At 48.7% G+C, this 26,308-nt stretch overlaps 1 protein-coding gene across 5 annotated transcripts in view; it reads left to right on the forward strand.

The window, feature by feature from the left end:
* The window catches only part of NUP98 (nucleoporin 98), a 435,464-nt gene that overhangs the window by 319,831 nt on the left and 89,325 nt on the right, over positions 1 to 26,308 (forward strand). For all 5 annotated transcript variants that reach the window (XM_029601961.1, XM_029601960.1, XM_029601962.1 and 2 more), the window contains 2 exons: positions 9,324 to 9,462; positions 14,897 to 15,074. In XM_029601961.1, the coding sequence (XP_029457821.1) occupies positions 9,324 to 9,462; positions 14,897 to 15,074 (317 nt within the window). The remainder of the gene's footprint in view (positions 1 to 9,323; positions 9,463 to 14,896; positions 15,075 to 26,308) is intronic.

Consider the following 26,308-nt stretch of genomic DNA (forward strand, 5'->3'; position numbering starts at 1 on the left):
GTACATCAACAAGCAAGGGGGAATGGGCTCCTACCTCCTGTGTCAGGTAGCTGCACAGATAAGGGCGGACGCCCTTTCCCACTTGATGTACCTCAGGGCCACCTAATTGCTGGGAGTGGACAATGTGTTGGTAGACAAGCTGAGTCGCACTTTTCAACCACACGAGTGGTCCCTCAACCCCACTGTAGTGGACTCAATATTCCAACGTTGGGGTTATCCTCACATGGACCTCTTTGCGTCAATTCACAACCGCAAAGTAGGGAACTTCTGCGCTCTCACTCGCAGTCAACACCTTCAGCCAAGAGATGCTTTCTCCCTCTTGTGGGCCAGCGGTCTCCTTTATGCATACCCTCTACTTCCACTCATTTCAAAGACTCTTGTGAAGTTGCGAAGGGACAAGGGACTAATGATTCTCATAGCCCCTAATTGGCCATACCAGGTCTGGTTTCCAATTCTCCACGACCTATTAGTACACCGGCACATTCCTCTGGGGACGGACCCGCTTCTGATCACTCAGAACAACGGCTGCCTCAGTCACCCCAACCTCAAGGCCCTCTCCCTGACTGCCTGGATGTTGAAAGGTTAATCCTTCAACCTCTTAACCTTTCAGAGCCGGTTTCCCGTGTCCTAGTAGCTTCATGAAAGCCTTCCACAAGGCTTTGCGGTATGGTGTACTTCCATGTCCATAGATCCCTTCACTTGTTCCACACCGAAGTTTCTGGACTATCTCTGGCACCTGTCAAAGTCAGGTCTCTAAACTTCTTCTATCAGGGTACATATCAGTGCAGTAGCCGCCTTCCATAAAGGTGTCGGGGATGTACCTATTTCAGTACAACCCCTCATAACACGCTTTTTGAAGGGCTTGCTCCACCTTAAACCTCCACTGTGCCCTCCGGCCCCTTCCTGCGACTTCAACTTGGTTTTGGGGTGGCTCATGAAACTGCCATTTGAGCCTCTCCAATCCTGTGATCTCCGCCATCTCACCTGGAAGGTGATTTTTCTTTCGGCACTCACTTCTGCTCGCAGAGTTAGTGACCTTAGTCACCTACCCGCCTTACACTAAACTCTTCTGCATGATAAGGTAGTACGCCGCACTCACCCTAAGTTTTTGCCTAAGGTAGTATCTGAGTTTCATATCAATCAATCCATTATACTGCCTACCTTCTTTCCCAGATCCCACTCAAACCCAGGAGAACGGGCTCTGCATACCCTTGACTGTAAACGTTCTCTAGCATTTTATCTAGACCGTACAACTGCCCACAGGAAATGCACTCAATTGTTTGTTTCCTTCAATTCCATCAAATTGGGTAAACCTTATGGGTAAGCAGACTCTCTCCTCTTGGTTAGCAGGACTGTATTTCCTTTTGTTACCAACAGGCAGGCATTCTGCTTCAAGACTGTGTTAAAGCACACTCTGTCAGGGCCATGGCAACATCAATAGCACACCTATGCTCTGTGCCGCTTGCTAACTTCTGCAAGGCTGCTACGTGGAGCTCTCTTCACTCACCTTCGCAGCCCATTATTGTTTAGACAAGGCTGGCAGACAAGATTCCATCTTCGGCCAGTCTGTGCTACGCAACTTATTTGCGAACTGAGGTACCAACATCCTTCCGCCAACCCGGTGGGGTTCAGGATGCCCTCTACCAAATTCCACCCCAGTTGTTGTGCCTGTTGCACGTCTTTGGGTACATTTGGTGCATTGCTCGGGCATCCTCAGCTCGGTACTCACCCATATGTGAGGACTGCCATCCTGCTTGTCCTGTGAGAAAGCAGATTTACTTACCTGTAACAGGTGTTCTCACAGGACAGCAGGATGTTAGTCCTCACGAAACCCGCCCACCACCCCGCGGAGTTGGGTTCGTTTACGTTTTATTTTTCACATGTATTTTTTACTATAAGACAAGACTGAAGGGGGACCCCTGCTGGCTGCAGGGTTAGTGCCATGCTGGGCATGTCCAGTCGGTGTCAGTCAAAGTTCTGGAAACTTTGACAAAAGTGTTCCGTGATTGGGCTCCATCTTGATGATGTCACCCATATGTGAGGACTAACATCCTGCTGTCCTGTGAGAACACCTGTTACAGGTAAGAAACTCTGCTATGAGTGTGTGTTTTGTTTTTATTGCCTGATGTTTTGTGAGGAATGATTATTTTTCCATTGTTGCACTGCATAATACAGTCGGGCTTGTGGTTTCCAGTTTAGTTTTTGTTGCCACATTTTTAGTTGTACTTTATGGCATTTGTGTTTTGTTTTGGTGAGGGTCTTTGTTGTGTAACTTTAATTCTTGATGTGAAAATGATGGTTCTTTTCATCAGTGGCGCAGCATTATGGTCATCCCTTCATTTCTCTTTTAACAAAGGTTTTGTTCTTTAATTTCACCTGCATGCAGAAAGCAGTCTTCAGTGTTGCCGCTGAAAAGATTTTCTCATACACCTTTTATTTTCCCTGCTGTCAAATATTAGGCAATTATTTTAAGCAAGGAATGGACTTGGCCAATGTTCCCTATAAGGATTCAGTTGCTGTGAGCAAAAAAGTGATAGGCTTTTTGTATAAAAGAAATTAATGCTCACAGGGCAATGTAACCAAAAATCTTTGCTCACAAGAAAACCAATCCTTAAAGGGGACACTTGGCACTGGGGAGAAGGAGATTGGATCTTGGGGGGAATTTGGTTCAGAGAGAGAGAGAGAGAGAGTGTGCTGTTGGGGTTGGTCCTTGTGGAGGGAAGGTGGTGCTGTTCAATTTAGTTAAGTTCATTTCCTGGCATTTTCAGTCACATGACCAGCAACCAATGGGTATGAATATATGTAACATTGTAAAATTTGGTTTGGTGCACCACAAGCATCAAGCAAACTTGTGTGCCCCGATATGAAAAAGATTGAGAAGCTCTCATCTAAAGCATTAGTAAACTGCTAAAAATAAACAAACAAAAAAACCAGGAAGCATAGCTGAATTGGCTGTGTTGTGTGCATGTGGTTACTCTTAAAGTTCTAAACCTGAAATGGGCTATTTAGTCTCAATTACTAGTGAGTAAAAAGGGAAAGTAACGATCACTGTTTGCCCTGCTTGTGACACCAGACAGTGATTTATAGGTATTGCTGGCTCACACTCAGCCCCCTATAGTCTTCCCATTTTTCCCTATCTGAACAATATAGTATGTTGCTAAAGTATTATAAAAAATTCCATGCTAATGCCTTTCGGAAAGGGGAAAACCGAAAGTCGCTTAGCAGCGTATGGTTCAGAGGGAGGTATCTTCAAAGGATACTAATAAGAACATAAGAACATGCCATACTGGGTCAGACCAAGGGTCCATCAAGCCCAGCATCCCGTTTCCAACAGTGGCCAATCCAGGCATAAGAACCTGGCAAGTACCCAAAAACTAAGTCTATTCCAAGTAACCTTTTTTAATGGCAGCGGCTATTCTATAAGTGAACTTAATAGCAGGTAATGGACTTCTCCTCCAAGAACTTATCCAATCCTTTTTTAAACACAGCTATACTAACTGCACTAACCACATCCTCTGGCAACTAATTCCAGAGTTTAATTGTGCATTGAGTGAAAAAGAACTTTCTCCGATTAGTTTTAAATGTGCCACATGCTAACTTCATGGAGTGCCCCCTAGTCTTTCCATTATCCAAAAGAGTAAATAACCGATTCACATCTACCCGTTCTAGACCTCTCATGATTTTAAACATTATTTAGAAACTTTTCTATACCAACATTCATGAATAGACATATCACATCGGATTACATCGAACAATGGATATATCGAACAATGGATACAACAAATAAGGGTGTGACATCAAACAGGGATAGGTGGGAACAATGTTAGCAAAATGTATATTACATCTAAATAATGGATGCATCGAACAATGGATGCATCGAATAAGGGTGACATCAAACAGGGATAGGCAAGAACATAGGTGGAGTTGAGACCCCTTATCCCCAGCTTTCCCTGGAGGAATCGGATAACAAGGGAGTTAATCTGGTGTTGGACGGGCTGCGGAAACCCCCTAGCACCTTCCCCATTTCTAAAAAGATCCAGGAGTGGGACTCCCCAGACTCTGGTTTGAAAGTGGGGAGAGCAGTGGCAAAGCTTTATCCTTTGCTGCAGGATCATTTGGAATCCCTCAGGATCCTGAAGGTGGATTCCGCCGTGTCAGCAGTCAATAAGAAAACCACAATTCCGGTCACCGGGGCGGCTGTACTGAAGGACGTGCAGGATCGGAAGATGGAAGTACAGCTTAAACAGGTCTTTGAGGTGTCCTCTCTGGGGCTGCGAGCGGCGATCTGTGCCAGTCTGATGCAGCGTACCTGTTTGGATCCAGAAGCCTCAGGAACAGTCTTCTGCAGGGACACTGTCTCCACTCCAGGCGGCCCGCCTCGAGGCTGGGGTTATGTATATGGCTGATGCCTTTTTATGACCTTGTGCGGACTACGGCACGTAGCATGGTGTTGGTAGTAGCGGCGAGGCAGATCTTGTGGCTGCACAATTGGTCGGCAGATCTCTCGTCTAAGGCGCAGCTGTGTAACCTTCCCTTTGAGGGCAAGCTTCTGTTCAGGGAGGACCTCAATCATCCCATGAAGTCGCTGGGGGAGACGAGGGGCAACAGACTGCCGGAGGATAAGAAGGCGGCACGGAAGCCCTTTCCTCTCGTCCTCTTTTTCGAGAGGCGAGGCATTTTTGTTCTAGCAGGTCGGCTGGATCGGCAACATCACGGCAGCACTCAGGGAGGCAGCAGTCCTGGAAAGGTCTGTCCAGGGAGCAGGCGGATTCAAGTCTTCGCAGTGAAGTCAGGCAGGTCCACTCCTCGGATGTGACGCTCGGGGGCATACTATCCCGGTTCTACGAGGAGTAGACCAAGATAATCTCCGACCAGTGGGTGCTAGAGGTCGTTAGGGAAGGCTACGCCTTAGTTTTCTTGCCCTGTCAGGTCGCGTTGTCTTTCCCAAAGCAAGAGAGCGGCCATCAGGGGAACCCTCCAAAGGTGGTTAGATCTGGAAGCAGTAATCCTGGTTCCGGTCTCGGAGCAAGGCCAAGGAAGGTACTCCATTTATTTCGTGATTCCAAAAAAGGAGGGCACTTTTCGACCCATCTTGGACCTCAGAAGGCCAATTGGAGTTAAAGGTACCACATTTTCGGATGGAGATGTTGCGCACCATGATAGCGGTCCAGAAAGGAGTTCTTGGCTTCTCTGGACCTCATAGAGGTCTCTCTGCATATTCCCATTTGTCAGGACCACCAGCGGTTTTTCAGTTTCAAGGTGCTGGGACAGCATTTTCAGTTTCGGGCCCTTCCATTTGGCCTGGCCACCGCTCCTCATACCGTCACAAAAGTGATGGTCGTCGCGGCCTCATGGAGGAAGCTCAGGATTCTGGTGCATCCCTATCTGGACGATTGACTCATTAGAGCAAAGTCCCAGGAAGAGTGTGTCCGGGCGGTACCTCCGGGTGTGTTCTCTTCTAGAGTCTCTGGGATGCATCATCAATCGGTCGAAGAGTCACTTGGTTCCTTCTCAGGTCCTGGAGTACTTGGGCGCTCATTTCGACACTCGGGGAAGAGTGTTCCTCACTGCAGACAGGGTGGTCAAGATCCAAACTCAGATTGCCTGCTTTTACCTTCCTGTTCCCAAGATCTGGGACTTTCTACAGGTCCTGGGATCGATGACGTCGACGTTGGAGCTGGTGCCTTGGGTGTTCGCTCATATGCGCCCCCTGCAGAAGGCATTGTTGGCTCGCTGGAGCCCCCTATTGAAACAGTATTTCCTGTTACTACCTCTGTCACCAGTGGCCAGGTCCAGTCTGGGGTGCTGGATGACAAGGAGCAACCTGGAAAAAGGAATGCCCCCGAAGTTCCAGATTGGGTGGTTGTGACCACAGATGCCAGTCTTTGGGGCTGGGGGCAGGGTGCCTGGGCAGGTCAGCTCAGGGCGTCTGGTCGGTATTGGAACGGTCGTGGTCCATCAGTCGGCTGGAGACACGGGTGGTCCGCAAGGCTCTTCAAGTGTTTCTGCCCTTGGTCTGCAATCGAATGGTAAGAGTGTTTTCAGACAACTAGACGACTGTGGCATACATCAACTGCCAAGAGTCATGCCATGGCCCGGGAGACTCAGCTCTTGTTCGGATGGGCAGAACTCCATCTCGAAGGTCTGGCTGCCTCACACGTCGCAGGAGTGGATTATGTCCAAGCAGATTATCTCAGCCGGCGGCAGTTGGATCCGGGGGAGTGGGAACTGTCCGCAGAAGCCTGGAATCTTATTTGTGCCCACTGGGGGACTCCTCAGCTGGACCTCATGACAACAAGATCCAGTGCCAAGACAGAGATTCTTCAGTAACTGGAGGGAGAGTGGAGCGGTGGGTCTCGATGCTCTTGTGTGCCGGGATCCTTCAATATGTTTTCCCTTTGTGGCCCCTCATAGCGCGGGTGCTCAGGCGGATAGAGGTTATTCGGGTTCAGTGGTTTGTATATCTGGCAGTGGGTGAACCGCTGCGTCTGGCTCACTTGCGGGGCCTTCTGCGACAAGGACCCATATTATCGGATCAGGCAGATCGCTTCTGTCTTGCGGCCTGGCTTTTGAGAGGTGGCAGTTGCATCTGAAGGGGTATTTGGAAACAGTTATTGCTACCCTCCTTCAGGCTCTGCGGCCAGCTACGTCCCTGGCCTATTACAGAGTGTGGAAAGTTTTTGACTCCTGGTGTTGTCAACAGGATTTGGACCTGCTATTGGTTTTCGTCCCGCACTTTTTGGCTTTTTTGCAACAGGGCTTGTTGAAAGGATTGGCCTTTAGCTCGCTTAGGGTCCAGGTCTCCGCTCTGGGTTGCTTCCGAGGGACTTTACAGGGCAGGTGTTTGGCTTCTCATCCTGACTTGTGCTTTCTTTTTTTTTTTTTTGAATGTAAAGTTTATTAAACAGTATTAACATCCACAGAACCATAGCAACTGTGCATACAGACATTATTAGGTAAAAAACAAATACATGTACAATTATATGTCTTTTATGAATATGAAAGTTACCAATAACAGCATACCAAATGCCACTGAAATGCAATCCACTACACATTGAGGGAAAAAGCTAGGACATTAGGGAGAAAGCTGACTTGTGCTTTCTAAGGGTGTTAAGCATCTGCGTCCCCCTCTTCGGAAGGTGTGTCTGGAATGGAATCTTAAATTAGTGTTGCGGGTTCTCTGGGAGGATCCCTTTGAACCTTTGGCTGAAGCATCCTTGAAGACTCTCACCTTGAAGATGGTCTTTTTGGTAGCCATTTGTTTGGCTAGACTGATCTCGGAGTTGCAGGCTCTTTCCTGCCGTGATCTTTTTCTGCGGATATAATCTGATGCGGTTTCCTTGCGTACAGTGCCTTCCTTTCTCCCTAAAGGCGTTTCGGCCTTTCATGTGAACCAGACTGTGGAGTTGCTGGGATGTCCGGACTGGTCCTGTGATTGTTTTATGGGACGGGCTCTCCATCTTTTGGATGTGCGACACACTCTGTTGCGTTATTTGAAGGTCACCAACTCCTTTTGTCGATCTGATCAACTTTTGTGCTATTCGGGGGACCAAAAAAGGGAGAGAGTGCATCTAAAGCTTCCTGGGCTCACTGGTTGAAAGGGACTATGTGCTCGGCCTATGTTTCTCAGGGCCGCGCAGTGCCAGGTGGGGCTTAAAGCTCATTCCACTCGCAGCCAGGCAGTGTTGTGGGCTGAGTGTCAACTGGTGTCTCCTCAGGAGAAATCTAGGACCGAAGTTTGGTCCTTGCTTCACACTTTCACTAGGCATTGCCGTTTGGATGTGCGCGCCCCGGAGGCGACTCCTTTTGGTGAGTGTGCTGAGAGCGGGTCTTTCGGGTTCCCACCCGGTATAGGAGGGCTTTGGTATATCCCACTTGTCTGGACTGATCTGGGTATGTTCAGGAAAGGAAAATTGGTTCTTACCTGCTAATTTTCGTTCCTGTAATACCACAGATCAGTCCAGAGGCCCACCCTTGGAAGTTCTCTGAAAGACTGCTTGTTCTGCTGCTGGGCTAAAAGACAGGAAACAGAGTAGGATTAAATGGTCAATTTTCTCAGTGGAGGGGGGTGGGCAATGGAGTGCCTCAGGGATCTGTGTTGGGACCCTTACTTTTCAATATATTTATAAATGATCTGGAAAGAAATACGAGTGAGATAATCAAATTTGCAGATGATACAAAATTATTCAGAGTAGTTAAATCACAAGCAGATTGTGATAAATTGCAGGAGGACCTTGTGAGACTGGAAAATTGGGCATCAAAATGGCAGATGAAATTTAATGTGGATACATGCAATGTGATACATATAGGGAAAAATAACCCATGTTGTAGTTACACAATGTTAGGTTCCATATTAGGTGCTACTACCCAAGAAAGAGATCTAGGGGTCATAGTGGATAACACATTGAAATCGTCAGCTCAGTGTGCTGCGGCAGTCAAAAAAGCAAACAGTGTTAGGAATTATTAGGAAGGGAATGGTGAATAAAACAGAAAATGTCATAATGCCTCTATATCGCTCCATGGTGAGACCGCACCTTGAATACTGTGTACAATTCTGGTCACCGCATCATAATAAAGATATAATTGCGATGGAGAAGGTACAGAGAAGGGCAACCAAAATGATAAAGGGGATAGAACAGCTCCCCTATGAGGAAAGGCTGAAGAGGTTAGGATTGTTCAGCTTGGCGAAGGGATGGCTGAAGGGGGTGATATGATAGAGGTCTAAGATCATGAGAGGTCTTGATTGGGTAAATGTGTATCTGTTATTTACTCTTTCGGATAATAGAAGGACTAGGGAGCAGTCCATGAAGTTAGCAGATAGCACATTTAAGACTAATCGGAGAAAGTTCTTTTTCACTCAATGCACTATTAAGCTCTGGAATTTGTTGCCAGAGGATGTGGTTAGTGCAGTTAGTGTAGCTGGGTTCAAAAAAGGTTTGGATAAGTTCTTGGAAGAGAAGTCCATTAACAGCTATTAATCAAGTTTACTTAGGGAATGGCCACTGCTATTAATTGCTTCAGTACCATGGGATCTTCTTGGTGTTTGGGTAATTGCCAAGTTTTTGTGGCCTGGTTTGGCCTCTGTTGGAAACAGGATGCTGGGCTTGATGGACCCTTGGTCTGACCTAGTATAGCATGTTCTTATGGATAGTAGATTCTTGTAGCATTGCAGTTTTCATGGCATACAAAACATCCTTCTGTTCCTAGAATTGTACTTTGTTTCGAGCCTGTGGGATAGGCCTTAATGTTGAAATAAAAATAAAAGCTATTGAAGACGTAGCTTGCATTTCTGTATTACTTATTTTTATACTTTTGTTTTTCAGGCTATGGGTCCATCTTTTTTGAAGGTGACGTGAACCTGACTAACATGAACCTGGATGAGGTTGTGCACATTCGCAGGAAGGAGGTCATTGTCTATCTGGATGATGCACAGAAGCCGCCAGTTGGCAAGGGCCTAAATAGGTAAAATATTTATTTTCATATTTATATATCCCTTCCTTCCAGAAAGGCTACAGAGCAATGTAGGGTCTTATGTGTATCTGCATGGAGGGCTGTATTGTGAAATCGGAGTTTCTTAGCATGTAGCCAAATGGACTCAGGACCCCAATGGGTTATATGCTCCCCTGCTAGCAGATGGAGATAGACTCAGATTTCAAAGCTGATGTCACCCTAAATACCCCCCTGCAGTGACCTCAGCCCTTCAGTATCTCTGTCTCCTGGCAGATGTGGACGTGCTTTCCCTATGGGGATCGCTGTACCCTTTAGAAGAAGAAATTCTTCTTTTAAATTGGAGAAAGATTGAGCCCTGCTCTCCTGCAGTGATACCTAAAGGTCCCTTCCCCAGTTTGAGAATTCCTGAGGTGATTTCCGAGATCCCCCAGAGGTGCGCCTTGGTCTGGTAGCCGGTTCCTGGCATGGACTTTGCTGCTGAAGCAGCTAAAAGGCAGTGGGTGCAGGAAGCTGAGCGAGGCGGTGACGGCCAAAGCCCCCTCTCCCTGCAGCCGGAAAGCATCTCTGTACTCAGCTGGTAAACTCTGAGCCCAGGTAAATAAAGAACTCCTTTGATTCAGAGACGTGGAAGGGTTTCATTAAGTCTTTCCTCTGGTCTCCTTGCTCACCGTGCCATACAGACGATGGTTCCTGATCCTGTTAGGGCAAGGGAAGGGGGTTTCTGAGCAGGTTGTGGCCTAAGCGTCCCCCGATGGGCTAGGCCCCCCTTCAGACTCAGTATGGTGGGCCGTGGCAGCGCCATCTTGCGTGCAGTTTGGTGCTGTGCCATTTCCCCCATTGACCATCGATGTGTGTGGTGAGGGCCAGCCCTATTGTACACCTAACGGGCTCATAAGTCCTGATAACTGCGTGCATGACCATATGCGTACATTCGCACACAACTGGATGCTTATACTTACGTGTGTCGTTGCGAATTTGTGCGCGCTCAAGCTTAGGAATTAACTGGCTGAACGCACAAGCTACAGTTAACTATGGTTCTGACAACAAAGAAGCACAAGCGACACTTCCTTGTGCTGCCTGTCATATTAGGGCTGCACACTTTGACCTAGAATCCTTCCTGTGTCAGCACTGTGAGGAAGCCCATGGGGAGGGCTAGACTCTCATAACTTCTCCAAGCTCAGTCGGAGGACAGGTCAGCCACGACCTTATCTGGTAGCACCCCAGATCTGAGCAACCCTGGGACTGTGTCCTCTCCGGGAGAGGACAGTTTAATGGCCTCTATCCCAGTTCCTCCTGGGCTAGATATGGACCCAGCAACCTTTTCTTGTGTGGAATTCTTTCAAGGCCTTTAAACTTCATTTAGGTGCAGTCAGCTGCTGCCTCTGCCTGGTCTGAACCTCAGCTGGGAAAACCTCGTCCTCCCATCCCTATCAGCATGCCTTGGGACATGCCTCACCTCACCAAGGGTATCCCTGACAGGGACCCAGACACCATGGCTGACCGATGGGGATGCAAACTCATTGGAGGATGGGGAAATCCCTCCAGGCCTGGAGATACCGGACCATGCTATGCTTTTTCCACAGAGATGAATTGCCAGCCCTGGTGTCCCAGACCCTGAGTCTCTGGGAGTTCCCAGCACACACCCTATATTGGAACCAAAGAGGAATCCCATCCTGGTGTCTACGGAAAGCCTCTTGCTATTTCCCGATTCTGGAAGCCATCCAGGAATTGATTGACCTGGAGTAGATGCCCTGGAAGCCAGTTTTAAAGGAGGTTGGGCCTTGAACACTCTGGATCCAGCGGCCAAAGAACGCCTGCTTTTCCCGAAAGTGAACGCCCTGGTCTGCGCCATATCAAAGCAAACAACTATCCCAGTAGAGGGAGGAATGGCCTTGAAGGTTGCACATGATAGGCAATTGGAGTCCATCCTTAAGCAAGCCTTCGATGTGACAGCAATGATACTAAAGATCACTTCCTGTTGTGCCCTGTTAGCTCATTCGTGTCTAGTTCTCTCAAGAGAGGCAGATAGCTCAGGGCTGCATCTCAGAGAGGTGATGGAGCCCACCATGGCCTTCCTAGCGGATGCAAGCTCTGACCTAGTGTGTACCTCAGCTAGAAGACAGCTATGGCTGTGAAATTGGTCAGCGGATGTGGCCTCTAAGGCAAACCTCACAAAGATGCCCTTTAAGGGATCCCTTCTTTTCGGAAGCGAATTGGAAAAGCTAGCCAGTAAGTGGAGTGAATCTCCAGTTCCTCAGTTACCGGAAGATAAGAAAAAGAGGTCACAACGCTCCTCGCCCATGTGGAGTTGGGCCAGGGGCTCCCAGCGCTTCCGGCTGTACAGAAACTCATCATTTCAGACATCTCGGCCCTCAGGAAGATCTCAGTCTTTTCGGAACAGACAACCAAAAAGAGGAACTGATTTGGGCTCAGGTTCATCCTGAACTTACCAATGAAGTTGGCTGACCCATCCACGGGGCGAGGAGATAGGGGGCTGACTGTCCCTCTTCTATCAGAGGTGGGTCAAGATCATGTTTGACAAATGGGTACTTGACATCATACGAGAAGGATATGCTCTAGAATTTCGCAGCATCCCTCAGGACATGTTCATATCATCATCTTGCCACTCCCAGCACAAAACACTGGCAGTGGAATCCACGTTGATAAGGTTCCCTAGGTTGAGAGCTATAACCCCGGTACCTACACCCCAGGAAAATATGGGGCATTATTCCATCAATTTCATCGTACCCAAGAAGGAGGGTTCATTTCGCCCCATCCTGGTTTTCAAAAGCACCAATTTTCATTTGCAGGTAATTTTCTTCGGCATGGAAACTATTTGCTCTATCATGGCCCTGCAACCTGGAGAGTTCTTAACATCCCTGGAGCCTCTTGGAAGCCTACCTTCATATCCCAGTCCATCAGGACCACAAGCGTTTCCTACGCTTTGCAGTACTGGGCCTCCATTATCAGTTTCGGGCATTGCCCTTCGGCCTGGCAACTGCCCCCAGAACATTATCCAAAATTATGGTGGTCATAGCAGCTGCACTGAGGAAAGAAGGGGGGATCCTGGAGCACCCTTACTTAGATGACTGGCTGAGCCGGGCGAAGTCGTTGGAAGAGAGCCTCCAGGTGACCAGCAGGTTCAAGTCCCTGCTTCAGGAACTCTGGTCGTAAACATGGACTTAGAACAGCCTCAAGCCCTTCCACTCCTTAGAGTACCTGGGAGTCCGGTTCGACACCAAGCAGGACAAAGTCTTCCTCTCTCCCTTGAGGATAAGTAAATTGAGCCAAGTGAGTCAATTGACAAACACAATGCTGCACCCCAGGGTGTGGAGCTATCTCCAGGTCTTCGGCCTGATGGTGTCAACCCTGGGGGTAGTACTGCGGGCGAGGGCACACATGCGGCCTTCCTTCCGGCTGCTGCACGCTCTGTCTCTATGCTTGTTAACACTGAAGACTGTATTCTTGGTTGCCATATGCTCGGCTCGTAGCATCTCTGACCTACAGGCGCTGTCATGTCTGGAGCCGTTCCTTCGGTTGGCTCCAGGAAAGTTGCAGCTTCACACCGTCCCTTCCTTGCCAAAGGTAGTCTCGGAGTTCCACTTTAACCAGTCCATTTCCTTACCGTCTCTAGAGAGACGCAAGGACTCGGAAGACTACTGCCTCCTACGCCACTTAAATGTCAGTAGGCTGTTAGTACGGTATCTAGAATGTTCAGATCCAGTGAGCAAGATGGACCACTTGTTTGTTCTTCACAATGGAAGGAAACAAGGCGAAGCAGCTTCATGAGTTACCATAGCTCGCTGGATCAAGAAAGGAAGGGAAGCCTTTACTCCTTCAGGTTAAAGCTCATTCCACTAGGGCCCAGGCAGTATCCTGGGCAGAAGTTAAGTTGCTGTATCCCGTCGACATCTGCCGAGCAGTGAAGTGGTCTTCCTTGCACTCCTTATCCAGGTTCTATTGCTTGGACGTCCAAGCCCGAGAAGACTCAACCTTTACGAGGGCGGTCCTAACCGGATCACGGACAGCTTCCCGCCCTGTTTTGGGAGTAGCTTTTGTACATCTCATTGGTCCTGAGTCCATCTTGCTACATGTTAGAAAATGGAGAAATTACTTACCTGATAATTTCGTTTTCCGTAGTGTAGACAAATGGACTCAGCATCCCACCCATGGCTGCTCATGAACAGTGCCAAGGAATCGCACATGAATCTCGATCCCAAAGAGGTTATGGGTAAGCCATCACCCTATCCCTAATTCTGGGCATCTATAATATTGCTGGGGTTCAGCGCTTATGTTTGGTTGAATACAGTTATGGTCACCAGTTTTAATCAAGTTTTCAATCAAGTTCTTAGATATTATTATTGAAAAACTTGAATACAATTTGTCCACAATAGCTTTTGAAGAGAATACTAAATGGCTGAGGTCACTGTAGGGGTATATCTAGGGTGATGTCTGCTAGCAGGGGAGCCCATAACCCATTGGTCCTGAGTCCATCTGTCTACACTAAGGAAAACGAAATTATCAGGTAAGTACCGTATTTTTTACTCCATAAGACACTTTTTTCCCCCATAAGTGGGGGGAAAATGTCTGTGCGTCTTATGAAGTGATTATATAAAAAAAAACCTAACTACAACGCCCCACCCTCCTGACCCCCCCCCCCCCAAAGACTTGCCAAAAGTCCCTGGTGGTCCAGCGGGGGTCCAGGAGCGATCTCCTGCACGTTGGCCGTTGGCAGCCAGTATTCAAAATGGTGCCAATAGCCTTTGCCCTTACTATGTCACTGGGGCTATCGGTGCCATTGGTCGGCCCTTGTCACATGGCAGCTGACGGCTGATGTGCAGGAGATCGCTCCTGGACCCCCCGCTGGACCACCAAGGACTTTTGGCAAGTCTTGGGGGGGTCAGGAGGGTGGGGGGTTATAGTTAATTAAATTTAAAGGGTTGGTATGGGGGGTGTGTGTTTTTCCCCCCCCCCCCCCCCCAACAAAGAGAACGCTAAAAGTTTTCTGATCTGGGGAGTGGTCAGAAATGGCCCTCCCCAGACCTGAAAACGAAATGTAGACAAAAAAAAATTTGCTCCATAAGATGCACAGATGCCCGGGAGCAGAGCTGGCTTAGCACACCATTTTTTATTTTTATTTTTTTTTTATTTTCTAGCTCTGAATCCTAGGTGCATCTTATGGTCAGGTGCATCTTATGGAGCGAAAAATACGGTGATTTCTCTATTCTTCCAGATGGATGTGTGTACCTCTGGCTAATTGTAATACTTGGTAGAAAGTGATTTTTCAACTGTAATTTCTGTAAGAACACATTTCAAACTATCAATGTCTTTCTTAAGACCATGCATGCATAAAGATACACACACAATTCTACACAAGCATCTTAAGTGTATGGCACCATAAAGCGATTTTAATATGTAGGTACTTTTTTTTCTTTTTTTCTGTCAGGCGAGCTGAAGTGACGCTGGATGGTGTTTGGCCGATGGATAAAACCACTCGTTGCCTGATTAAAAGCCCGGAGCGCCTATCGGAGATGTCCTATGAAAGTAGATTGGAAGCCGTATCTCGTAAGCAGGGGGCCTGCTTTAGAGAGTACCGCCCTGAGACAGGCTCCTGGGTGTTTAAGGTAATGCCCATTGCACCCCTGGCCTTGCCAACCAATGAACTGGATTCTGTTTCCTTCTTGTGTGAAGACTTACAATCCTAAGTCTGTGTTCTTGGGTTAGAAAAAGAAACCTCAATAACCATTCCACGCCAACTGCGTAGAGTTCTGCATTCCTCAACATACCCAGATCAGCCCAGACCAGTGGGTTTTGCATCCCTACCAGCAGATGGAGGCAGAGAACAAAACTTTGAGGCACTGCTACATAAATGAGTGCCACCGGCGGGTCCCTCAGTATTTCTCTGTCTCCAGCAGATGGTAGAGGTGCAAACCTGCAGTTCTGACTGAAAGAGATTGGGAAGTTTGGGAGCAGCTCCCTGAAGTGTTAGATTCCTTGGTGGGACCATCCTTCGGGTTGAGCCGGGAGACCGGGAGGTTGGATACCTCTGGCTGTTGTGTCTGGGGAACTTGCTAGGCCAGGGGACTGGCTCCCTCTGGGTCTCCCGAAGTCCCCTCCTGTCTGCCGCTGTCTCTCTGCAGGGAAGTACCCCTTTTTGTGTTCCTTGAATTCTTTTTTTTTAGTTTAAAGAAAAAAAAGACAATTTTTTTTTTTAATTGAAGCTAAGAAGAGAGAGAGCTGGCCTGAGGTTCAGTACCGAGGTGGTGATCCCACGGGAGCTGCTGGGCTTGGTAGGGGGGTGAGGACGAGTACTGCTGCATTTTGGTTGTGTTTTTCCACCGGCGGGGAAATCTTTTAGGGTGTGCCATGCTGGTTGCACAGCACTCGGGCCGCCGCTGTTTTTCCCGCATTCCGCTTGTGTCAGCACGATTGTGCGCTTCCCGCAGCTTGGCAGAGCAGTAGCGTGGTGCTCGTCGGCCTCATGGAGGATAAAACCGTGCATGGAGGCTTGCAGGGCCTGCAGGCTCTGGTCAGCCCAACTGATTACCTTCTCCCTCTGCACAGTTTGTGCTTCAGGGAGGCGGGGATCCTCTGCGAAGGTTTCCAAGACCAGGAAGCCCTCTCAGTCCACGGGGGTGGCATCGGCTGCCAAAGTGTATTCCCTGTACGTACCCAGATCAGTGCAGACAGTGGGTTATGTCCCCTTCCAGCAGATGGAGTCAGAGAAAACTTCGAAGGGTGCTCCCTTATAAGCTAGTGCACTCTGTTACCCTTCAGTATTTTTCTGACTCCAGCAGATGAGAGTGGCTGAACTTTAGTTCCCCACTAAGAATTCTGGAAAGCTAGATTTAGGGATCTTTTCTCTAATTTCTTTGCTTCCTTCTTTTCTTGATGGATCAAGGTTAACGGAGTTTACAAAAAAAAAAAAAAAAAAAAGGCCTTTGTACTAATATCTAATAGTCATCTCCTTGGCTAGGAACAAGCAGTCTGTAACTTGCAGGCAGAGCTGTTTACAGTTTCCCCTTAGTGTGTGTGCCTTGCAGGGGTAAGTGTTATTTTTTCTAACTTCGCAGGTTACATTTACTGTTTCAGTTTCTCCAGAGTGCAAGTTGGTGGTCCATCCTTTCCCCCATTGCTGCGATCCGACCCGCTGCCCTGAGAAGCCGATTGCCTCGAGGCAGCTTCCACAGAGACACGATATTTCTCTGTGTGGTTTAAAAAACAAAACAAAAAAAAAACCCCAACTCTGGTCGGAGAGGAAGAATCAGTTTTGAAGTGGAACTGGCGGATTCGTGGCCTGCTCCTCCCCCGTCCCCAGGCCGCAGTCCTCAAGATGTGGTGCATGCGGGGAGCCCAGTTCACGGCTCTCCTGCGAGGGGATTTGCGCAAGGTGCCTGTCTGGTGGGGAGGGTCCCTCGCGGCCGGCAAGACTATTTGCTTCGTGCTCTCAGGCGCGCCTCGAGGTGTAGAGGCCGGCCCCGATCCCACCCATTGCGGGAATGGCGGCCATCTTGGATGCTGATCCTGCGCAGCCAGGAGAGAATCCTGACGCTCTTTGAGAACATAAGAAATTGCCATGCTGGGTCAGACCAAGGGCCATCAAGCCCAGCATCCTGTCTCCAACAGAGGCCATACCAGGCCACAAGAACCTGGCAATTATCCAAACATTAAGAAGATCCCATGCTACTGATGCAATTAATAGCAGTGGCTATTCCCTAAGTCAACTTGATTAATAGCCATTAATGGACTTCTCCTCCAAGAACTTAGCCAAACCTTTTTTGAACCCAGCTACACTAACTGCACTAACCACATCCTCTGGCAACAAATTCCAAAGCTTTATTGTGCATTGAGTGAAAGAATTTTCTCCGATTAGTCTTCAATGTGCTACTTGCTAACTTCATGGAATGCCCCCTAGTCCTTCTATTATTTGAAAGTGTAAATAACAGAGTCACATCTACTCGTTCAAGACCTCTCATGATCTTTAAGTCCTCTATCATATCCCCCCTCAGCCGTCTCTTCTCCAAGCTGAACAGCCCTAACCTCTTCAGCCTTTCCTTATAGGGGAGCTGTTCCATCTCCTTTATCATTTTGGTCGCCCTTCTCTATACCTTCTCCATCACAACTATATCTTTTTTGAGATGCGGCGACCAGAATTGTACACAGTATTCAAGGTGCGGTCTCACCATGGAGTGATATAGAGGCATTAAGACATTTTCTGTTTTATTAACCATTCCCTTCCTAATAATTCCTAACATTCAGTTTGCTTTTTTGACTGCTGCAGCACACTGAGCCGATGATTTTAAAGTATTATCCACTATGATACCTAGATCTTTTTCCTGGGTGGTAGCTCCTAATATGGAACCTAACATCGTGTAACTATAGCAAGGGTTATTTTTCCCTATATGCAACACCTTGCACTTGTCCACATTAAATTTCATCTGCCATTTGGATGCCCAATCTTCCAGTCTTGCAAGGTCCTCCTGTAATGTATCACAGTCTGCTTGTGATTTAACTACTCTGAATAATTTTGTATCATCCGCAAATTTGATCACCTCACTCGTATTCCTTTCCAGATCATTTATATATATATATATATATATATATATATTTTGAAAAGCACCGGTCCAAGTATAGATCCCTGAGGCACTCCACTGTTTACCCTTTTCCACTGAGACCTCAGGCTCGAAACAGGCATCAGGACCTCAGCTGCCTTTTCAGGGTTCCGGCAGCTCCATTCAGGAGGCCAGAGGGAGTAAGGCCTCTCATTGAAGCCAGGTGCACCCATTTCTTGGTGGAAGAGTTAGGGGGGGGGGGGGTAGATTGTTCCGTTTTCACAAGGAATGGGCCAAGATTACCTTGGACCGGTGGGTTCTAGAGGTTGTAAGACAATTATACCTTAGAAGTTTCGCGCCCACTCAGAGAAGCCTTTCTGAAGTTCCACTGCTCTTCTCGAAACAGACGGGAGGCAATAGCGGGGACTCTGCAAAGGTAGATAAGCTTGGAGGCCATAGTTCCGGTTCCGCTGAGCGAGCAGGGGCGGGGAAGATGCTCCATTTATTTTGTAGAACCAAAAAAGGAGGGCACCTTCCATCCCATAATAGATTTGCACAAGGTCAACTTAACCTTATGAGTGCCATGTTTCTGGATGGAGACCTTGTGTACGGTGATTGTAGCAGTTTGCAAAGGAGAGTTCCTGGTGTCTCTAGATCTTATCAAGGCTTATCTACATATTCCCATTCAAAGGGGGACCATCAGAAATTTCTGCATTCAAGGTGTTGGTCAGCACTTCCCGTTTCGAGCCCTTTGAGTAGGCCACGGCTCCCTAAACCTTCACAAAGGCGATGGTGGTGGTGGCCGCAGCCTTGAGATGCGAAGGGATTCTGGTCCATCCATATCTGGACTGGCTTATTCAGGCAAGGATGGAGTGCTGTCGTTCTTTGCAGTGAGTGATGAACACAATCAAATCTCTGGGTTGGGTGATCAGTGTGGCAAAGAGTCACCTGGTTTCGTCTCAATTGCTGGAATATCTAGGGGCCCGCTTTGATACCCAGACAGGCAGAGTGTATCTCACAGCAGACAAGTTGGCGAAGTTGGAGGCGCGGGTGGCTCGGCTATTGTCTGCCCACCCCAAAGGTCTGGGATTACTTGCAGGTGCTGGGCTCCATGGACTCGACGATTGATCTAGTTCCCTGGGCCTTTGCTCATAAGCATTCATTGCAACAGCCACCATGAAAGGCTGGACCTAGCTTCTGCTACAGCGGGTGCAATCTCGAGCGCGGCAGTGAAGGTATTTTCCCTCTCCCCCCCGCAGCCGGAGACCGCCCGGAACGAGACCAGGAAGCGCAGAGACAAGGTAAGCTAGAAATCTATTTAAAAGCCTCCGGTCCCCGAAGCTCGAGGAGTCGCATAGGTCACTAGCCGGGACCAGTGCCACCGGGTTGATCTGCCTTAGCAGGGCTAGACCCAGGTTAGATCTGAGGGTCCTCCCACATGGAGACCCTCCGATGTGGTCGTCATATTGTCCACTTGGTCGCCGTCACCATTTTGATCTGTTCGCCGCCACGATCCGTGCGCACAGATGACGCACGTAGCCACACGCTTACTGTGCCAGGCACACAACTCGATCTGTGCGCACAACAGCGCGAACATCTCCCTGAGCGTGCACCAAAACTGTAGTTTACGCACACAAGCCATGGCACCACCGGAAAAGAAACTCAAGGCTCAGGGCCTTTGCCCAGCATGCCACATTAGAGCTGCACAGCATGAGGAGGCCACGGCCCTGTGTATACAGTGCGAAGAGGCCCTAGGGGATCCAACTCATTGCCCTCCTCAGCCGGTACCGGGGTCCAGCCTCTCGAACAGTACGCCGGACCTAGCATCGCACAGCGTCCCTTAGTCTAGACCCAGCATCTATCTCCTGGGTGGAATTCTTCAAAGGTCTGCATATCTTCATCCACATGCAACCGGGGCCTCCTATAATACGGCCACAAGACCCACCAGAGGACATCAACATCCCGGGACTCTCTATGCCCAGGGAATTGATCTCACCGCCCAGAAGCCACACCTTTGGGGGGACACAGACAACTCTGAGGATTCAGAACCCCTGGAGGAAGGGGGACAGAGCCCCACCAAACCATGAGACGCTTCTTCACCAAGGACGAGCTTCCAGACCTGGTCACACACAGGTTAAAACAGCTTGCTATCCCAGACACAAGTGCCTCAGAGGAACCTAAGACGAACCCCCTACTAGAGGGACTCCATCAGACCTCCCGTCATTTCCCATTATTACAAGCCGTCCAGCACTAATTGATCTGGAATGGGATGCTCCGGAAACTACGTTCAAAGGGGGGCATGTCCTGGCAGCCATGTACCCTCTGGACCCAGCCGCCAAAGATCTCCTGGTATATCCGAAAGTGGATGCCATGGTCTGCGCGGTCTCGAAGCGCACTACTATCCCAGTGGAGGGGGGAGCAGCACTCAAGGATGCTCAAGACAGACGTCTGGAATCCATTGCCAAACAGTCCTATGACGTCTCCGCTATGTCTCTACAGATTGCGGCCTGTTGTGCCGTGGTGACACGCCCGTGCTTATCACAGACCAGGAACAAGACTCCTGGGGAAGCTCTGGAACCAGCGGTATCATTTCTGGTGGATGCCGCTTCTGATCTGGCGTGCGCCGCAGCTAGAGGAGTCATCCGGCGTGGCAGCCAGAAGACAACTCTGGTTTCGAAACTGGTCAGCCGACGCATCTTCCAAAATGACTCACAAGGATGCCCTTCAAGGGAGCCCTCCTGTTCGGAAGCCAACTAGAGAAACTAGCCAACAGAGGCGAGTCCCCATTGCAACGGCTACCAGAGGACAGGAATAAGAGAAACCAGCGACCCTTCCCTGAACTTCCAGGGGCAGAGGATCACAGCGCTTCAACCCATATAGAAGCACATATCAAGCGGCCCGCCCCGCAGGCCGAAGCCAATCCTTTCGGAACAAGCACAACAAAAGGGGAGCCAACTTGGGCCCAGGCCCCAGCCGCACCACACAATGAAAATCAGCCGACCCATTCAAAGGAAGAAGTCATAGGGGGCAGACTTGCCCTATTCTACCAAAGATGGGTCGAGAACTTCGGACAAGTGGGTCCTAGCCATCATCCGAGAGGGATATTACCTGGATTTCCACCACCTCCCTCTGGACAGGTTTGTGGAATCCCCCTGCCACGACCCTTCCAAGAGAATGGCAGTGGAAGCTATACTGACCAGATTGCTAGCCTTAGAGGCTATAACACCGGTGCCTCCACAAGTAAATACTGGACATTATTCCATCTATTTTATCGTTCCCAAGAAAGAAGGAATGTTCAGACTCATCCTGGACCTCGTCGGTCAACCACCACCTGAAGATTCCTCGCTTCCGCATGGAAACCCTATGCTCGGTAGTAAGGGCAATACAACCAGGAGAGTTCTTTACATTCTTGGATCTGTCGGAAGCCTACCTCCACATTCCAATCCATCAAGAGCATCAGCGTTTTCTATGCTTCACGATCCTGGACCATCACTACCAGTTCCGGGCACTACCATTCGGGTTAGCCACAGCACCCCGGATGTTCACCAAGATCATAGTAGTGGTGGCAACAGCACCAAGGAAGGAAGGAATCCGCATACACCCTTATTTAGACGATTGGCTGATCAGGGCGAAATCCCCAGAGGAAAGCCACCAGGCGACCAACAGAGTCAAAACTCTACTGGAGAGCCTTTGGGTGGGTGGTCAACACACAAACAAGAGCTGTCTGCAGCCCTCCCAATCTCTAGAATACTTGGGAGTCCGGTTCGACACCAAACAAGACAAGCTCACCCTGACACCAACAAGGAAATCAAAATTGATGACCCAGTTTCAAACCCTGTTGAGCGAGCTTCGCCCCACAGCATGGGACTACCTACAGGTCCTCTGCCTCATGGCATCCACACTGGAAGTAGTGCCATGGGCAAGAGCTCACATGAGACCCCTACAGCGCTCACTACTATCACGATGGAATCCACTGTTCCAGAACTACACCGAACGTCTTCAGCTTATTTATTTATTTTTAATTTTTCTATTCCAATGTTCCTGTATACAATACATATCGCACCGGTTTACAAGGAACTGAACTGTCGCCTCAAGGGCGTAATACATTGTAACATGTTAACATAGAACTTTGAGGGAGAACATTCAAGCTTCTGGACAAAGTCTGGACCCAACTACGATGGTGGCTACAAGAAGACCATCTGAGCCAGGGAGTGAGACTATCCTCACCATCCTGCATCCTGCTCACCACTGATGCCAGCCTCCGAGGATGGGGAGCACACTGCCAGGAGCTGACAGCTCATGGACAATGGAACAAAGAGTCAAGGTGGAACATCAATTGCCTAGAGGCCCAGGCAGTCAGACTAGCCTGCCTACGGTTCAGTCACAGACTCAGACAAGTCAGAGTAATGTCAGACAACGCCACAACAGTGGCCTACATCAACCGCCAGTGAGAAACCAGAAGCCAACAAGTGTCTCTGGAAATAGACCCCCTAATGTCATGGGCGGAAGCGCGAACCTTCAAGAGATCTCAGCAGTCCACATCGCCGGGAAAGACAACGTCGCTGCGGATTACCTTAGCATAGAAAGTCTAGACCCAGGAGAATGGAGGCTGTTGACCACAGCATTCCAATTGATAGTAAACCATTAGGGAACACAAACGATGGACTTCTGGCAAACCGGTCCAACACTCAATTGCCCAGCTTCTTCAGCCGCAGGTGGGAACCCCAGTCCCAGGGAATCGATACCCTGGTACGGACCTGGCCACAGGAGACTCTGTTATACGCTTTCCCACCGTGGCCCCCATTGGACGCAATCATCCACAAGATAGAACACCACAGAGGAGCAGTACTTCTAGTGGCCCCAGACTGGCCAAGAAGACAGTGGTAAGCAGACATGCAAAGGCTGCTGACGGAGCCCCCTCCCGCTACCTCCACACAGAGACCTGCTCCAACAAGGACCAATCCTCCACTAGGATCCAGCTCGATTCTCTCTTATGGTGTGGCCATTGAGAGGACTCACCTGAGGAAGAGCAGATACTCGGGGGCAGTAATTGACACCCTACTCCGAGCACGCAAGTTCTCCACATCTCTAACATACATAAAAATTTGGAGAGTATTCGAAGCCTGATGCGGGGACCGCAACATTGTTCCACGCTCAGTCAAAATTCCTGCGATTTTGGAATTCCTGCAGAACGGTCTACAGAAGGGATTGTCTCTCAACTTCATCAAGGTACAGGTGGCTGTATTGTTATGCTATTGGAACAAAGAGCGAGAGCGGCGGCATAGCCTCTCACCCAGATGTCTCCCGCTATCTGAAAGGAGTCAAGCAGATCCGACCATCCCTAAAGTGGCCAGTGCCTCTTTGGAACCTCAACCTGGTCCTAGATTTCTTAGCTGGACTTCATTCAGACCTCTTTGCACCCTGTCTCTCCAACTATTAACATAGCCTTCCTGGTGGCAGTCTGTTCGGCCCGTCGTATTTCTGAGATACAAGCACTGTTCTGCTGGGAGCCGTTCCTCAGACTCGCCCCAGGATCCATCCAGTTATGCACAGTTCCGTTGTTCCTCCCCAAAGTGGTATCTCACTTCCATCTCAACCAAACCATCTCGCTACCATCGCCAGATGAGCATAAGAATTTGGAAGAGTCTCGCAGGCTACGCCATCTCAACGTTGGCAGGCTCCTAGTCTGATACCTGGAAAGGTCGGAATCCGTACGAAAGGCGGACCATCTGTTCGTCCTTCACAGCCGGAAGAAGCAAGGGGAAGCGGCCTCGCGAGCAACCATAGCCCGCTGGGTCAAAGAAGTCATCAAGGCGGCCTAAGTAGAAGCAGTCAAGGCCCATTCCACTAGAGCCCAGGCAATGTCCTGGGCGGAAACCAAGATGCTGTCACCCGCCGCGATCTGCCGGGCGGCAACATGGTCCTCCATCCAGACCTTCTCCAGGTTTTACCACCTGGATGTTCAGGCTCGAGAGGACACAGCATTTGCAAGGGCAGTACTAAGTAGGTCACGGGCAGCCTCCCACCCGGTTCGGGAGTAGCTTTTATACATCTCATTGATCCTGAGTCCATCTGCTACATGCTAGGAAATGGAGAAATTACTTACTTGATAATTTTGTCTAAATTAGTCAGTCACACATATATCCACAATGCTTTTCGAGGAGAATACTAAAGAGCTGCACTTCCTGCAGGGGTATATGTACTAGGGCTGACGTCAGATTGAAATCTGATCTGTCTCCAACTGCTATCAGGAGTACACTATACCCATTGTTCCTGAGTCTATCCGTCTACACTAAGGAAAACGAAATTATCCGGTAAGTAATTTCTCCATTATCTCAGCATGCTGGGCCATGCAGATAGCTCTGAATATTTGCTGAGGAACAGCAGAAAATATTGCAGTTTCTGTTACATTGAATTGTCCAATGACTTGTCCTGTAATTGATCAGGAAAATTCGCTTGCATTTTCATCCTGCCACCCCAATCCAGGCACATGTATTATGTTCCCCTACCAGCAGATGGAGACAGAATAACTAGGTCCTATACTGTAAGGCAGTGGTGGGCAAAATAGGGCCTGCGTGCCAAATCCGGCCCTTAAAGTTTTTTATTCCGACCCGCCTATCTCTTGGACGCTTTCCATTATATGCGGCCTGCTGATGCACTGAACTGCTTACCAGATGTCTGCATCAAAGGCCAAGTTCCTATTCATTCCCAATTCAGCCATCAACACAAAGGAGGGTTACAAAATATTAAAAAATGGAAATTTACAAAATTTTTATTGTCACAGATTCATATTACAATGCTGGAAGTGCCAAGACTGTATTTATACATTATTATATTATGTGAATCTTTGATATAATAATTTTGTAAACTATTTCTGTTAATATTTAATATTTTTTGAAGGTTTATTTTTTCCTTCTTTGTTTTTGTACCATTCCCAGATCAGTCCAGACTGAGTTTTGCCTACCTGCCAGCAGATGGAGACAGAGAAAAAAGTTTCACTGACACTGCAACTTAACCTAGAGTGCCACCTCTGTCCCTCAGTATTTCTGTTTCCAGCAGAAGGTAGAGGTATAAAACCTCACTCCTGGGGCAGTTCTGCACAAAAAAGCCTAAACATCTGCGTACTTTATATTAGTCAAAACAATTTACATGACAGTCTTTAATTAGTTTTTAAATTAATACAGAAAAACGTTTTTACTTAGATGTGGAATTTTAAATATTTTGACCAGAATTTCCCTACAAATTCACTGTAAGGGTCCCTTCCACTCGTTCTCCCTACTCCCCTGGCCACTTTGCCCCCTCAGGCCCCAACTCCTCCACCTGCCAGTATCTCTCTCCTTCACCTCGAGGCTCAACACCTTCCACTTTATCGCTTCTCCCAGAGTTTGACCCTGTTCTCATTACTGCCCCTTTCACATAGGCTCTCTTGCACTCTCACACACACCCTCATTCAGGCTCCCACGCCCTCGCACAGGCTCCCTCACATGCGCACGCGCCCTCGCACAGGCTAGCACCTCAAATACTCACGATCCCTTTTTCATACATATGATCTCCCAATCTCTCTCTCATACACATTCCTTCACAATCTCCTCATATAGGCTCCTGCTGTCTGGCACCCGCTCTCTCACTCACACCCTCCCTGCTCACTGGGGCCTCCATCTTTGCCGCAAGCGGCGTGCGCTCCATTCGTGGCATGCTGGGATATCCTCTGTCATTTTCTGCACAGAATTTGCCAATTCTGCGCGAGGGGGGATTTCTGCGCAAATTCTGCGCTCCATAGTAGCGCAGAATTCCCCCAGGACTAAAACCTGAAGCTTGGAGTGTAAAAAAAAAACCAAAACGAAAATAGCCTTTCAAGATTCCTCCCAGGGACCTGCTAGGTCCTGGTGGGACTATCCTCCCTGGTTTGAGGTGGATGAGCAGGGAGTTGATGACCCTTTAATTGGCTCATTTTCATGGGGCTGATAGTTGGTGGTCCAGTTCCTTCTCCCCCAGGAGAACCTGCTGATTCCTGCATCAGGTTTGCTGGATGGTTGATATTCAACGGAAGTACTTGATTTTTTTGTTCTTGTTTCTGCTTTTGGCCATTAAAGCCAAATAAATAAATAAAAGCATTGGGTTGTACCTGAGCAGGAAGTTGGGTGTCTTTCAGTGTGGGCGATTGAATCTTAGTCTGTGCTGCCTGGGGAAAAAGGCAGCACAGACTAAGCAACATGCAGCTCTCTGCCTGTTAGGCCTACACATGGCTGCTGCATGAGGGGAAGACATCGTGCATGACTAGTGCTGCCAGTTGTGTGGAGAGTTGT

This window comes from Rhinatrema bivittatum, chromosome 5 (assembly GCF_901001135.1).
Source record: "Rhinatrema bivittatum chromosome 5, aRhiBiv1.1, whole genome shotgun sequence".
NCBI lineage: Eukaryota > Metazoa > Chordata > Amphibia > Gymnophiona > Rhinatrematidae > Rhinatrema > Rhinatrema bivittatum.